At 36.8% G+C, this 16,129-nt stretch overlaps 1 protein-coding gene across 9 annotated transcripts in view; it reads left to right on the top strand.

Annotated features, from left to right (window-relative positions):
* Positions 1-16,129, top strand: part of LOC111869337 (carnitine O-palmitoyltransferase 2, mitochondrial) — a 42,242-nt gene that overhangs the window by 9,329 nt on the left and 16,784 nt on the right. For all 9 annotated transcript variants that reach the window (XR_004514015.1, XM_023861070.2, XM_023860912.2 and 6 more), the window contains 2 exons: positions 10,525-10,666; positions 14,534-14,690. Coding sequence is in view for 8 of the 9 variants with exons in the window: in XM_023861070.2 (XP_023716838.1) it covers positions 10,525-10,666; positions 14,534-14,690 (299 nt within the window). In the remaining variant the exon portion in view is untranslated. The remainder of the gene's footprint in view (positions 1-10,524; positions 10,667-14,533; positions 14,691-16,129) is intronic.

Raw genomic sequence — 16,129 nt, 5'->3', positions numbered from 1 at the left:
ATGTAGGTTGAACAATTTATTCCTGATGGGAGCAGAGATTTTTATGGTGTCCACAGGATCCAGACTTGCACTAGCCTAAGTCAGTCTCCTGTCCAGTGAGAACCAGGATCTTTCCCGAGGTTTCAAGCTGGAGCTTGAAACTGACCGCTCATCTGTGTAGTATGAATTTTAAGAATGCATGGAGTATACCTCCACTTCCACTACACATCTTTATGGCGTAGTGTTTAATTAAGCAGAAGGACATCTTCATCTTGCAACAGATGAAATGTTTAATGCATTTCTGTTGACTTCTGCTACAGAATATTTTTTTTTATTGCTAGTGGGTTGGGACTAAGTCCCTTGTACTGCGGCCACTTCTGGCGTTTTGTACCAGCCCCAGATGATAGGTGAGGGTGATTGTGGAGCAATTGGTGGAATGAAGATTGGCGGGGGAAACCGAAGTACTCGGAGAAAACCTCTCCCAACGCCACTTTGTCCACCACAAATCCCATTTGACCAGACCTGGTCTCGAACCCGGGCCACCGCGGTGGGCAGCCAGTGACTAACCGCTTGAGCTATGGCGCGGCCTTCTGCTACAGAATAAGAATGTTTTCTAAAAGGTTACAATTTGTAATAGTCCCATTTCATTTTGTCATCAAGAAAATGTTGCAAGTGATAAAGAAATCTGACAGTTTCACTCTAGTTAAAATAATTTTTGGCCGTTTATACAGAATTGCAGAGAAAATTATATATCTGATTTTTTATAGCTGAAAGACAAAGTAGAGGCACATTTGGGTTCCATGTCATATGATTAATGTAGTATTTCCCAGTTGTTGTTTTATATACTATAAGATTTTTTGAAGCAAAATGTACATCACAAGGGAATCTTTCTGGCAGATTTTACAGTATCCTGTTTTGTCATGGGTCTTTACCCCATTTTGATCCTCCACAGACTAGATTGGGAGTTTGACCTGATTTTATTTGCCTAAAGTTTCTAATGGCACAACATACCGGTTCGTGATTTACTAGCACATTGTTTGTTATGGAAGTAAAGGCGCTGGTCATGGTTGGTTCCACCTTCTTGAGGTACAGATATGGTTAGGTGACTGAGTTTAACTTGTAACTTATAACATGTCCCCTAAACAAAGTCTGAAATTTCAAGGAATTGTTTCTTGTCAAGAAGTCAGTTTTCTTTCTTTTATGTGTGTAACTCTTCCTGAAGAAGAAGAATATTCTTGTGTGTTTCTGTTTTATGTTGCTTCATTTTATGTTCTGTAATCTCTGTTGTGTGATTAAAATTGTACATAGTTCTCGTTTCATATTAACAATTTAAGACATACCTGGTTTTATTGCCTCTTTCTTCACAATGAAAATGATTTCGAACAGAATAAGTGGTGGAGGGTGGTGGATCACTTTGCCAGCATATGCATGTACATCTTGCCAAGGTTCCAGACCTCCCTCCCTCTTCCCTGCTCTTCTAACAGCGTGAAGCGCCTAGTCCACCTGCGAAGGTTCAGGACCATCCTAGAAAGATTATATACGTAAAAACAATGGTCACCAGCCTGAAGAGAGTCTGCGCTTAGAACCAGTGTGCAGTGTTCGTGTATGCCGGAACCATATGACAAAAAGCAAGCCGTAAGTCTTGTGCTGGCAGTGATGAAATGAGTTCAAGAAGACTGTTTAGTGGAATAGGACAATTTAACATCAAAATCAAGTGGCAAAGTATAAATAACTGCTTCAGAACACGATAACCAATACAGTATCCTTTATCATTTGAGAATAAGCCATACCTACAAATAATGCAAAGTGATTGTTTGCTTGTTGGTAGTCAAATATATATACTTAAAAAATATGTCTTGATCTGTTTCTTGACCGATATTTCTGGCAAGATGTAATCATTTTTACAGCAAACTAAACTACCTTTCTGTCCACATTCATATTATGCACTTCACTTGTACTCGCCTGTGTTCTGCATTTTCACATCTTTTTCGCTTATCTTGAATTGTTTTCTTAGCCACTTTTAATCACTCTTGGCTCTCTATGTCTCTTTCTTCCAGGCATACCACAGATCCTTGATCATGAATGCTGTTACTTGGTATGGAGCAGATGGAACCACTTCCATTCATTAACATAATCTTAATCTTCCTTCTCGGCTCAAACAGTAACTTCACATTTATTTATATTACTAGTCATATTTCATTCGCAGAATCCTACACTATAAAGTTTATCTCATATGTATTAATAATGTAAGAAATATGGAATCTTCATAGGCTGTATCATGGAGAGTTCTTGAAAGAAAAGTTTTGTAAGGTTTATGACCTTAGAAAATTGAAACAGAAATTCATATTGTCATTGAATCTAATTGCATTTCTCTGTATATTAGAAGGCATTGCGAAGATGCAACATGGTAGAATTCTGTGAATCCATTATTAATTTATAAAAATATTGTATAGACTATGAACTTTTCAGTGTGCCATTTTGCTTATAAACCAACAGTCACCATCAGCACAGTTGGTTCAGCTTTGGTGCTTGTATTGGTCTGAATATCCGCTAGCCTGCTTCACAAATTAATTCAGCGTTTGAATGTACAGGCAACGTTGACAGATGTGGGAGATGAAGGTGCACAGTCTAACACTAATAATAGATTCTTCGTATTGTTGCTGCATTTCCAGCACATCATTGGTATGTCACTGTAACTCTTCAGCTTTTCTGATCTCAAAATAGTTACACATTCCTGCAAAAATTTTTTGTTTATGACTTGTGAATGCACTGTTCTGTGATAGGAACTGTAGGAGTAGCTGGAGATGATCTTCAGTCCATAAAAATTCCAAATTCTGGATCTCCCCTTCCCCGAGCCTACGAAAGCAGTTCTGATTGTCGCCTGTCTGGCAGTCAGATACAAAGAACTAATAAAAATCAGCAGTTTCTAACTATTTGTTACAAAGCTTAATTTTCAAAATACAGTAATGTCTGTTTCCCATGTAATTCCTTTTAATAAAGTTTATACTAACATTTCTGCCTGTGTGGTCTGTTGGTCAGAGTTCCTGGCTATAGATCCAGAGATCATAGAGTCGATTCCTGGCGCTACCATATTTTCTGAGAAACAGTGGGTATGGAACAAGGCCCGCTCAGCTTCTTGAGGATAATTGAGGAGGTACTCGAATGGAAAAGTAGTGGTTCCGGTCTGGAAAACCGAAATTAACAGCTGTGGGGATTTGTTGTGCTGACCACGTGACACCCTCTATCAGCCAAAGTTGGCACTAACTTCGCCGTGAAGTGGCAGTCACTCAGTCTGTATAGTTTGCTTTCGGACTAAAGCCATGGAGTTTTATTTACACTAATATTTAAATAATGAAGATTTAAATGCATAGAAATATATAAAAAATTAACAGTCAGGCCTTGTAGTGGGCAGGTTGACTGCCCTGCCTTTACATACTCGTAGCTGTAGAAAATTTATTCAGCTTTAGTTACCATGTCATGTAACTGGTTAACTTAGAAAGGACAGGAGCAGAACAGTGATATTTTTGAAACGACATTTTTTGAAACTCTTGTCTCATATTTATTTCTCACTTATCATAAATAGTTTCATATGTCAAAATATGATAGTTTGTAAATATTTGTTAGTGTTTATTCATAGGAAAGTGTAACTACTGACCAACAACTGTAAAATTAGTTACAGTGTCAAGAAATTATTATGCCATGCTTATCTGGTGTCTAGTGGACTGTTCTAGAATTCTTTAAGAGGTATTTGATATAGCATGTAATCATTCGGGATTGGTTGCGTTGATCTAACAGATCTGGTTTGTTTAAGGTTTTCTCTTGAAGACGCCAATTTTGTTGTTAAGGGATGCCGGCATGCTGTACATATGGGTAGCTTCAGTTATGTGAGGTGCTACCAAAAACTTTCTGGACTCTATTAGGCACTTGTTATTAGTTCCATATTACACTGTTCTGTCATGCCCTCTTTAAAATCATCTTGCAAGTGAAAACAGCGAGTCCAGCAATTGTACCATATCTTAAAGAATTTCTCTATTCCTGTTTCTTTATCCACTTTATTGCATCCCGTGATTGCTGCTGGATACATGAATTGCCATTAATTTACCATCATTTTAATTGAAATATTGTTTTGGGAAACAAAGGAAAGTTTCAGGAAGCATGTGGAATTTTAATCGTTTCTTGCATCCTGTTGTGTGTTTAATTAATAGTAGAGTGAATTTACCAACTACACAACACGTTTTTTATTATCACTACATGTTTCGACCTCAGGAGGTCATCCTCAGGTGTACGAACACGGCTGTATAATTACACGCGGTCACATTCACTTGTTGTTTACAGTCTCATTTTACTAACGCTCACAACTGTGTCTAGTTCTTTTTTAATAATAATTATACTAGTTAAATTAATTAAATTAGAATAATAATTTTAACCTGTGTTTTATAAAAGAACTCAATATATTAGTGAGCGTAAATCTGGATAAGATAGAGGGTCGAATGAGTGAAAAGTGAATGTGACCGCATGTAATTATAGAGCTGTGTTCGTACACCTGAGGATGACCTCTTGAGGTCGAAACATGTAGTGATAATAAAAAACGTGTTGTGTAGTCGGCAAATTCACTCTACTATTAAGCATGTGGAAGGTGGTGAGACAAGTGGCATGTATTGCTGGCTGGAAGTTACCACTGAGGAGCATTGTGTATTGTCATTGCAGAGCTTTTCAGAATAATTTTGTCAGCATTTTACAAAGGTAGTATAAAATTTTGTTATAAACTTTTGATTAACAGTTTAGTTGCTTGAGACACTGAACAGGTTGGTCTAGAGGAAATGCCCTAGATTTTTATGGAGGGAGATGCTTGGTTCAAATCTCAGCCAGGACACCAGACATCCAAACTCAGGTTTTTCATGGTTTTCCTCCACCCCTCAGTCAAATCCTGGAATAGTACCTCCATGAGGTAATGACAACTGCCATCCTACCATCTGATACTATATAGTCTCAATCCTGAAAAAGTATCTTTAATTAAGATATAGATCAATCCAATCCATAACATCCCATCCTATCTCTCTAAGATCCATTTCAATTATAACATTAAGATACAGACAATGTTATAATTATATAATGTAATATAAATATAATAAAATAAATATATAAAAAATATAAATATAATGTTATAATTTACATTCATAAAATGGATCTTAGAGAGAGAGGATAAGATGGTATGGATTGGATAGATCTGGCTCAGGATAGGGACCAGTGGAGGACTCTTGTGAACACGGTAATGAACCTTCAGATTCCATAAAATGCTGGGAAATTCTTGAGTAGCTGCAGAATTGGTGGCTCCTCCAGAAGGGCTCAGCTCCATGAGTAAGACAATGTTATAAAGTAACCTGCAGAAAACCACAACAGGCATTGGTTCATTTTTTAATTTTTAAAACATTTTTAAAGTTTGCAGTCTATACAGTCTCCACAAATGCCATTTTAGCAGATTCTGGAGGATGTTTTCTTCCCATCTTCAGATTTGTAGTGAAATTTGTTGCACACTTATTCTATATCCACAACTTCAGAAATAGCAGCAATCACCCAATATATCATGACTCGGCTCGTGACAAGACTGAAATAAGCTACAGTCATATGCTCCTTGACAGAGTGCTTGTAGCAGTATATATCAGCAGAGTAATGTCTATTTCCAGAAACTTTTGGGCAGCACTTCCTCTGTGCTTTACATCGTAATAATGGGACTAATGGTATGTGATTGCTTATAATATTCCATCACATTTCAGGAAACTTCTATGTAACACTGCACAGCTTTATTGTGGCACTGTCTTTTCTTTTTATGCTGTAGCATTGAAGGCACTGGCATATATTAATTTGTTTATATGTTGATGTTGGTGGAACTGCAGTGGGGTTATATAGAAGACACATGTCTGCTAGTAAGAATATTAAATCAGTATTTTTGCTGTGACATGTACTTTATATTTTTAAATTTGGTATGACTCCAACAGTAGTTACTAAAGGATTTCAGGTTCTAATATAGTCTATTTGGATTGATCAGTTTCATGAAAGAATGTTTCCAATACTCTTTTATATATTGAAATCTGTCATGTTTTCTTCTGTTTCTCCTGGTCCTTTGTTATTCATTTCTTCATCTTCATACACATTGCTCCTCTGGGGAGCATGATAAGTCATCATGTGAGCATGTTGGCTGCAGTGCTTTTACGAATTTCAGTCTGTTTCGTGGCCTCTTTGTAATGTTCTTTCCATGTGTTTCAAGTTCTGCCAGTTTCTGTTACCAGCATCTTTCCAATTTAATGCTTCTTACTGGCCCTGATTATTAATTTCACTGGTCTTTCCTTCACCATCAGCGAAATTAAATATCTGAAGTAAACTGAGTAATATATATATATATATATATCTAATAATCATGAAGATAAAATAACATACAGATTGTGGTACTGATTTAGGTATTAATACATTGCTGATCAGGTTATAAGCAGGAGATCTGCTGTTACTACAAAGGAAATTCAGTAAATAAGTCACAAATGGACATAAAACAGCTGTAATGGACGTAATAGGTTTTCTATATGCATCACTAGGTGGCAGCACATTCCAGCTTCATGGCAGTCTAGGTAGATGCCCATGTGCATGTTCAGAGGCTGGTTTCAGTAGTCAAAATGGCAACCGTACTTGAGGCCTGCACCACCGAGATCAGCATTCTGGTGTCAGTTTTTTTGTGGGCAAAAGGATATTCATAAATACATGTTTTCTGTTAACGGTGGGAAGTGTTTGTTGCATAAAGAGATTCACAACTGATTCAATAAATTCTCTCAGGGACGTTCAAAAGTCACAGATGATGCCCGACGAGGTCCAGAAGTGGCTGAGATGACAGTCTGAAGACTTCTATGCCGAGCGTTTAAGTGCAGTGATACAAGTGTATCAATGTTGGTGGAGGATATGTTGAGAAATAACTGATTTTTCCCTCCAGGATTCAGTATCACACGTTTTACATTTTATATCGATTTATGACCTGTTTACTGACTCTCCCTCATATTTCATTAATGTTTCTAATTTGTTCCATAATAATTGTGGATTTATACTACTTTTACAGCTTTTGTTCACAGTATACAATTAGTAATATTGCGGTCGTTATTAATGTGTATGACCTGTTTTGTTTGCTAAAATATGGTAGTTTGAAAGTACATACATAGGAATGAAGTGGGAATTCAACAGAGATGCCTCAGATATTCACAGTGTTTGAGTATTGATATTATTCCATTAATATGTGGCTATATGCAGTGTTCCATATTTTCATACCTGCATGGACTGTCATTGGAAATTATGATCATGAGCCTTTGGATCTGATGTATAATAAATGACCTGTAGAATTTATTACAGAGGTTCAGATATAATGGGCTGAGTCTCTGTTTAATAGGTGATACTAATCTAGTAATGCTTCTTTTGAGTAGTGTGTGACATTAATGACTGATACCAGTCATATCTGACTTCCTGTTGTATTGAAGCCATTTTGATAAATAATTTTAGTTTCAACCTTTCTCTTTGGGGCATGCAGTAGTGAAGTTGGTTGAGGCACTATGCTACAAACAGGACGGTCGTGGGTTCAAGTCCCGATGAAGTCATTGGATTTTTTTTTCAATTGACCTAATCCTTCCAGCCGCACTATGGCCCTGGGGTCGACTCAGCCTCTAATAGGAATGAGTACCAGGAATATTCTTGGGGGTAAAGCGCGGCCGGCGCATAAGGCTGACAACTTTACCGCCATCTATGAGCCGGTTGTCTAGAAAATGAACCTCTGCATCTCACAACCCTATGGGCTTCCACGGCCTGTTACAGGGATAGCTTTACTATTACTTACTTTACTTTAACCTTTTTCTTTAAAAAGTGAAGATCCTTTGGTATGAGCGTTGTATTTTGTATATTTTTAAGATATTTGTGTGTGTGTAATGTACATTTACTTTTATAAGTGCTGTGCATGAAAATGTGTATGGTTAATCATGGGAACAGATCAAATAGTGCTGTAGTGCTTCTTGGTAATTACCTCAATAATAGAATATGCTGATTTTTGTTTGTATTATTTAGGTTACAGCAGGAACAGTGAGTTTGAACAAACAACATTCAGTTTTATTTTGTTGTTCCCCATTTTCCCACATTATTATACTGGTCACATTAAGAAAAGACACAAATTTGTGTTGTAACTTCAGTATGTAATCTAATTATATATTAATTATTATATATTATATATATATATTAATATAAGGAACACCCTCCTGAAGTCTGGCACATTCCACCTGGGACAGCCTGTATAAAACAAATTTGCTAGACAGACTTTTCATAACCTTTAATTTTTGCATCTTGTATATTGATATTATATTGGGATTTAAATTAATCAGTACAGGTGTTTATAGTATATGTATGTATATGATTATTAAAAATAAGTACATGTTTTGACCATCTTCCTGAAGATGATAAAAAATTGTTGAAAAATATAGTGGTTTTAATAATTACTGTGTTTTTATTATGTATATTATATTTTTATACAAGCTATGTTGACAGCCATATTAATCCCAATATAAATTTCACATTTGGAAAGTAGGTATATTCCACAACATTGTGCTTCTACATTTGTGGGAGAACAGTGACTAACTACTAAAGTTTAACTGATTTAACGGGTTGTTTAATTTTGTAATAATATTCTTTTATCAATTTTTTTACACAACTCTATGAAGTGTATGAATTTACTTATTATTTATAATTCCCAACATGTTTTTTCTACCTGTGACCTTGAACTGTTGTGCATATTGATATACCTTTTGCAGTATTACAGATATTTATTTTTCGTTTTCAGTCTTCTTCATTGAAAATTATAAAAATGAGAGTTGAGTACTTTTGTTTTATGCTTAATAAAAGCTCTGAAATTGTACTTTGTCTGTGATATTTAGGCTGCTGAAATCACAGTTAATTTCATCTGCACAACTGATTCTTTAACCTCAAATAACAATCAACTTGGGGGCAGTTTCCATTAAAATAATTGCAAGTGTTTAGGGGACTAATTCATTAATTGGACTCTCATGTAACCAAGGGCCCTGTTTCCAGCTTCATTATACACTAGAGCAGTGGTTGTAAGATTTGAGGCTTTCACGGCGGTGACTATGAAGAAAGCAGTCTTCTGGGATTTGGCACCGTGTATATGTGGGTAACACCACATATACACGGTGCCAAATCCCAGAAGACTGCTTTCTTCATAGAGCAGTGGTTCTCAACCTTTATGAGACCGCGGCCCAGTAAGTTCTTCTTTTATAAGACGAGGGCCCAGTCCCAACAAATTGAGTCGTAAATACCTTTCCGGTTTGTTAAAGTTCATGCATTAAGCTAACGTAATATTATTAATTAATTATAGCATAATCATAAAGAGTATTAGTACACTTATGTATACGGTGTGGCATGTTGACAAACATAAAATTACGTTTAAATTAGTTATCTTGTAGCATTTTGTAGTTTTCTCAGACCAACATCATTAAATTAATTTGTGCTAATTTTCATTGCCATGTCCCATGTTGATCACCAGCAACTTATATTATTCAGCGTAAAATTGATTTTAATGATGTTGGTTTGAAAAAAAAAATGGCAGTGAGAAAAATATTTATGCATTGTAACTCACCATAGAAGTCAGCTGAGTAGGTGAAGAAGCAGAAGGATGTCAACTTGTGAAGAAACAGTTTCAGTATTACTAGATTTGAGAACCAGATACAGACTGCCTTGATCTTCAATTTCAGTGGAAACATTTTCTTTATACTTCCTTGCTGATTGGTCACTGACATTTGCAACACAGATGTTATTTTGCTCAGTTCTGAGAACAGAGGATATGCCGCCCATTGTTGTAATTGGCTTGCAGGCAATTTTTATGATTGGTTGTAAACATCGGTATTGCCTTTCCCGAATGTTGAAAGATTTGGATGTCTGAAAATTCCCGATCATTCATGAATACTTCCATATTTAAAAATATACGCCTTGGTCAGTGACATTTGCTACACAGATTTAGGTGTTCTGTGTCTGAGCTTCTCAACACAAATGTTATTCTCCTCAGAATATTTGCACTATAAAATATTTATTCATGAAAAATGCTTAGAAAATGAAAATGACAAATTCCAGAAGAGCCTTTCATGGCTATTATGATGTCGCTTGCTTCACATAAACAGTTATCATATCTTGGGAAATGCATGAATCTTCAAAATAATTTGACTGGTTTTCTTCTTTTTGACATGGGCACTGACTGGAAATTCAGTTGGGATCAGCTTTGGCTGACTAACAGAAGTGGGAAGCTTCTTTCTGCCAACTGTTTCTAATTTAATATAGGAACTTAAACCCAAACTTAAATAATCATGATTAAAAGAAATACATTTGTAACATTCAGGCTGGTCATGGTGGATATGCTGCACATACTAATACAGTAAAAATAATGACATGAATCATGGGTTCCTTCAGCATGCTAGATCTACGCAGTTTTGTGTATAACTAATAAATACTGACTTTATGTAGGTTCATGAAGTCCATCCGAGCTGAGATTCTGGAACCAGAAGTATTTCATTTGAATCCTAAGAAAAGTGACACCAAACTATTCCGAACGGTGACACGTCTCTTGCCGTCATCACTCTCTTGGTATGGTGCATATCTCTTTGGGGTGAGTATCATTGACCCATATCATATAAGATTTAACTCTTCTCCATAACTGGTTACAGCCAAATTAACCTTTAATGTATGGACTTTTAAATTGCTGGAAGCCCTATGTGGCTAGAATTTAAATGGCCCTAAGTTTTTAACATTGCAGACTTTCAGAAAAACTACATATTTTCCATTCTATGCAACATAGAAATATGAATTAACAACACCTTTAAAGACAATAACATTTTCTACATATACATGAAAGAGCAATTTTTATAAATGAAAATTAACTGTGATTATTTTGTCATGAAATGCAAAATATAATCTTTATTATGTATGTTATGAAATTCCAAAGGACTTACCAGTAGTTTTTTCTTCAACCTTGAGACATTGTAATTTTGTAAATAATTAAAACTGGTTTATTTAATGACACTTTCAATATCGAAACCGTATAGTATGAGGTAGTAAGGTGTCTGAGAGCGCCTCTCTGGTTGAGTGGCCGAAGTTCCTGGCTACAGATCTAGAGGTCCCGGGTTCGATTCCCGGCGCTGCCAGATTTTCTGATAAGAAGTGGGTCTGAAATGGGGCCCACTCCGCCTCATGAGGATAATTGAGGAGCTATTTCAAGGAAATAGCGGCTCCAATCTATAAAACCGAGATTAACGGCTGTTGGGATCCATTACGCTCACCATGCAACACCCTCTATCTGCAAAAGTTAGCACTGACTTCGCCGACAAACTGTGGTCGCTTGATCAATATAGTTCGCTTCTGGACTACAGGCCACAGAGTTCTTTTTGTTTGTTTTTAGTAGGGTGTCTGATGAACACTGAATTGGAAAAGATTTGGTAGGAAGAAGTCTTGGCCTAATTGATGTACTGTCCTAGTATTTTCCTGGAGGGATTGTGGAAAACCATGAGAACCCTCAGTCAGGATAGCCAATGTCCTCTCAGCTAAGATTCAAACCAGGCATCTCCGAAATATAAGACTGGAGCTTTACCTCTAGATCAGCCTGTTTGTTCTCTATTTTACAAAACTATGAACGAAAAAATAAAAAAAATCTTAAAGTGAACAACAAACTATGGATCATGGCACTGAAAAAAATTCACTTCTGGATTTTGTTCTAGACAAGTGAACCTGATATGAGGTGAGAAAAGAAATTCAAAATGGCAGGTGCCCGTTTTGTTTTCATGTCTTCTGTGTGGATTTGATGGTTGTCCCACAGTGATATTGCCCTCATAAATTCACTTCAGTGTGATAATCCCTGAAGCATGAGTTAATGCAAATGCCAACATCAGAGTTTTCACGTTGATAAACTGTGATTATTTTCATTATGAATGAAGCAAAGACAGTGCTGCAGTTTCTCTCCTGTGGGTAGTCAATGGTTGCTGCTTCTGCTTGTTTTTTAAGATGTTTATTTTTATCATATTATGTCTCATTGATAGATGTTTGTCACTGTGTTGCCTAGTTACAAAGCACACACTATTGTAGTCTTTAGTAGTTACAGGTCTCTTAACATTTCTGTGCTCATAACAAAAGTTTCTATCATATGGTGGATGTTAGCACATTTATATAACAATGCTGTAATGCTCTAAGTAGTTCAGAACATAAAGTGTTGGTTGGAAAGCTGATTAGTGAATTAGTGAGTTGGAAAGGATATAGAAGGAAATGATGATGTAGTTTTAGGTACTATCCTGGCATTTGCCTGTACTGCATATGGACTTGGTCTGGATTGTTATTAGGGTTCAAACCAGTCACCTCCAAAATACAAATCAGAAATGTTACTCCATGGGCCAAATTGTTCTGTAGGATGCAACAGCAACTTCTGTCTTCTATTGGGTTTTTGCCCGCATATATTTGTGGCTTAAATAGCAGTGATGTCAGTAGCCTAAAGCATTGAATGATAGGATGGCTAGTGAATAACTGTTGGAAAGAAAATGGAGGAAATGATAGTGATCCAGTTGTAAGTACTATCCAGGCGTTAGGTTGAAGGAAAGCTGAGGAAAACTGCAGACATCTTTGCTTAGGATAGTCACTGTTCCATTGAGATTCAAACTGTCACTTGAATATAAGTCAGGAATGGTACAACTTACGCCATCTTCTTTTTTAGACTGCAGTATGAACATCTTTTTGTTTCCAAAGCATAGCTGTCTGGTCAACCCTAGTCAAGAAGTGAGCCCGTCCTCAAATCAACCACAACTTTTTTCCTTTCCCCCTGCTTCTACATAACCTGACACTTTTCCAGCACTGGTCTACTCTGAAGTTGGAGGCTATGTGTTCCTTTGAAATGTTTGAATCTGCCTACCAGACTGCGTGATATCATTACCCCCATGACGTGTGTGCATGTGACAGAGAGAGAATTTGTTCTAGAACCTTCCAGACTCATTCAGAGATTCTGGTAAATCATGCCCCAGCTCTGTTAGGGCCAAATATGGATACACATCAGGGCCTGCCATGTCAGATAGGCTGATTAAATTGTGTTTAAATAAAATGTATAGTAAGTCCATATAGGTAAACATTTGTCTGATAATTTTCCTATTCAGAATGGCCTAAAACAAAGAGATGCTTTATCGCCACTGCTTTTTAAACTTTGCTTTAGAGTATGCCATTAGGAAGGTACAGGAAAACCAGATGGGGCTGAAATTAAATGGCACATATCAGTTGCTGCTCTCTGCTAATGATGGGAATCTACTCGGTTATAACATAGATACCATGAAGAAAAACATAAACTTTAATTGATGCTTTACTAAGGAGGTTAGTCTAGAAGTAGACGCAGAGATGACTAAATACATGTTGCTGTCTTATGACCAGAATGCAGGGCAAACTCATGACATAAGATAGCTAATAGATCCTTTGAAAATGTGTCACAGTTAAGATATTTGGGAACGCCTACAACAAATCAACTGGATGAACCTGACTCAGGATAGGGACCAGTGGAGGATTCTTGTGAACAAGGTAATGAAACTTTGGGTTCCATAAAATGATGGGAAGTTCTTGAGTAGCTACACAATTGGTGGCTTCTCAAGAAATGCTCAGCTCCATGAATGAATGAGTGAGTGATGTTGTACCACCTGTGAGTGACCAGAAAATTTGAAACATGTAGTGGCTTTTAATACAAATATTAGATACTGATTGAGGTTATGTTGATAGTAAAATTTAAAGAAACTGGAGAAATTTACAAGTCTCATAATACATATGAATGTAGGGCATCTTATTGTTCACCATGGTGGCGTAGTGGTTAAGGCACTATGCTACAAGTTGGAAGGTTGCGGGTTCAAATACCGATGAGGTCATTGGATTTTTTCAATTGATCTAATCCTTCCGGCCGCACTAAGACCCTGGGGTTCAGTCAGCCTCTTAACAGAAATGAGTACCAGGAATTAAATAAATAATTTTCCTGGGGAGTAAAGCGTGGCTGGCGCATAAGGCTGACAACCTTACCGCCATCTTTGAGCCGATTGTCTAGATAGTGTGGGACCCTCAATGTCTCACAACCCTATGGGCCTTCATGGCCTGTTACATAGATAGCTTTACTTACTTACTTACTTACTTACATGTGGGACACTAGTCTTTCGTGGCTCCTGTGCACCCCATCAGTTTCCAGTTCCTAATCATGCCACTCCATTTCTTTCTTTCGTATTGCAGTGTATAATGTAGCTTTCCCATTTCCCTTTAATAACTGAAGGGTATGTGAGGTCATTTCTACCACTAGCAAAGATCTGTGTCTCCTGATACCATTACATATGTTTTTCAAACTTTTGAAATAATGTCTTATATTTTTTTATATCATCTGATTAAATAGGAAGACTGAGAACTTTTCTTGCAAAATCTGCTATGAATTACAGAAATACATAATATATTTTGAATCTGTTTCTGTATTACATTGCAGGCTTTTCCACTGGATATGTCCCAATATGGAAGTTTGTTCAATACTACAAGAATACCAAAGATTAACAAAGATTCTCTTTTTCAAAATGAATATGCCAAGCACATGGTTGTGATGAAGGGAGGAAATTTCTATGTTTTTGATGTTTTTGATAAAGATGGTAAGTTGTCTGCATCATCCATGACCAAGATGGATTTTCTTTACTGTCACTCATAACTGCAAATTACACATACAGTAGCAAACATGGAATATGAAAAGACATTTAATAAGTAAATGAACTTCTTTTCAGAATATCACTGTGTTAAATAATCATGCTGAGAATTCAGATAGACTTTGTATGGTTTTCCTCATTCTCAATGTTGATGTTGCATTTTTACCTTTCACTACAGTTTCCTTCCTTATCATTGATGATTCACAGCTTTTGATCACCTTATCATCCAGCATTGTCTGTCTCAAGCCGATTGTAAATGTGTAAGGTAAAGGGCGAAGTTGTCCTTGTGTTCCCCATACACCATGAAGGCATATGGGGGAGTGGGTGTATAGATCCACATTTTCTTGACCTCAGCACTAGTTAGAGGTGAGGGGTCAGCTTCACACCCCGGCCATTTTACTCCCAGGGAAAGAGCCCCTGGTACCCATTGAATAGGAGGTTGTGTGCACCCCAGAGCCGGTCTGGATGATTTGGAGAAGATGACCCTACCGGGACTCCAACTCCGACCCCTCAGTCATTCAGCTCATAGCCAGCTGCTAAACCGACAGCACTACCCGAGCTATTGAATGTAAATGTGTGGTAATAAAAATTGAAACAAAGAAGGCAAAGCTGCTTTCTTCCAGTCTTTGAGAATTCACAGTAACTAATCTTACAGACATCAAATTGAAAGATGTAATGGAACATTAAGCTGGCTATGAATGTTGAAACTAGACTGATTCTGCTAAATTCCAAATCATCAATATAAATTTCCAGTGTGCTTATGTCTTGTATAGTACTAGTTTAAGAACAAGATGTTAAGAGGAATAGTTGTCCTAAAAGGAAGTAAGAGGAAAATAAAAAATATTGTGTTAAGGGGGCTTCATAATTTGTACTGTTCAACAAATATTTCTGATCACAGAGAATGAGATGGGTGAGGTATGTAGCATGCATTGGATGGCTAAGAAATGAATGGAGCATTATAATTCCCTAATCATTCAGTAATGTCCAGCATATAAGTTGTTGCCAGTTTGAACTGATTGATTAATTAATTGATTAAGCCTTCGGAATTTACACGTCACACAGACAGCAGCCTATTGAATGTCGAGTATTTCACATTGACTAATTTCATGGGGCAGAGTCCTTGAAAATCTAAGCAAAACTGGTCAATAAATGTTCCTATTTTCATTGAAGCTGAACATTCATTACCGTGTTTACAAGAACCTGCCACTGAACTGTGTCCTTTGCCTGATGAATCCAATCATTACTGTCATATCCGGTGTCTTCAAAACCCATTTCAATACTTTCCAACCATCTGTCCCTTGATTTTTCATGTGGTGTCTTCCTATCAGAAAGACGGTGTGTACCTCTTCCGAACTTAATGAACATGGTTCAGGATTAATGTTGTTAGT

This window comes from Cryptotermes secundus, unplaced genomic scaffold, assembly GCF_002891405.2.
Source record: "Cryptotermes secundus unplaced genomic scaffold, Csec_1.0 scaffold112, whole genome shotgun sequence".
In the NCBI taxonomy this organism is placed as follows: Eukaryota; Metazoa; Arthropoda; class Insecta; order Blattodea; family Kalotermitidae; genus Cryptotermes; species Cryptotermes secundus.
The sequence above is the reverse complement of the archived record's forward strand: the minus strand, read 5'-3'. Positions and strand labels throughout refer to the sequence as shown.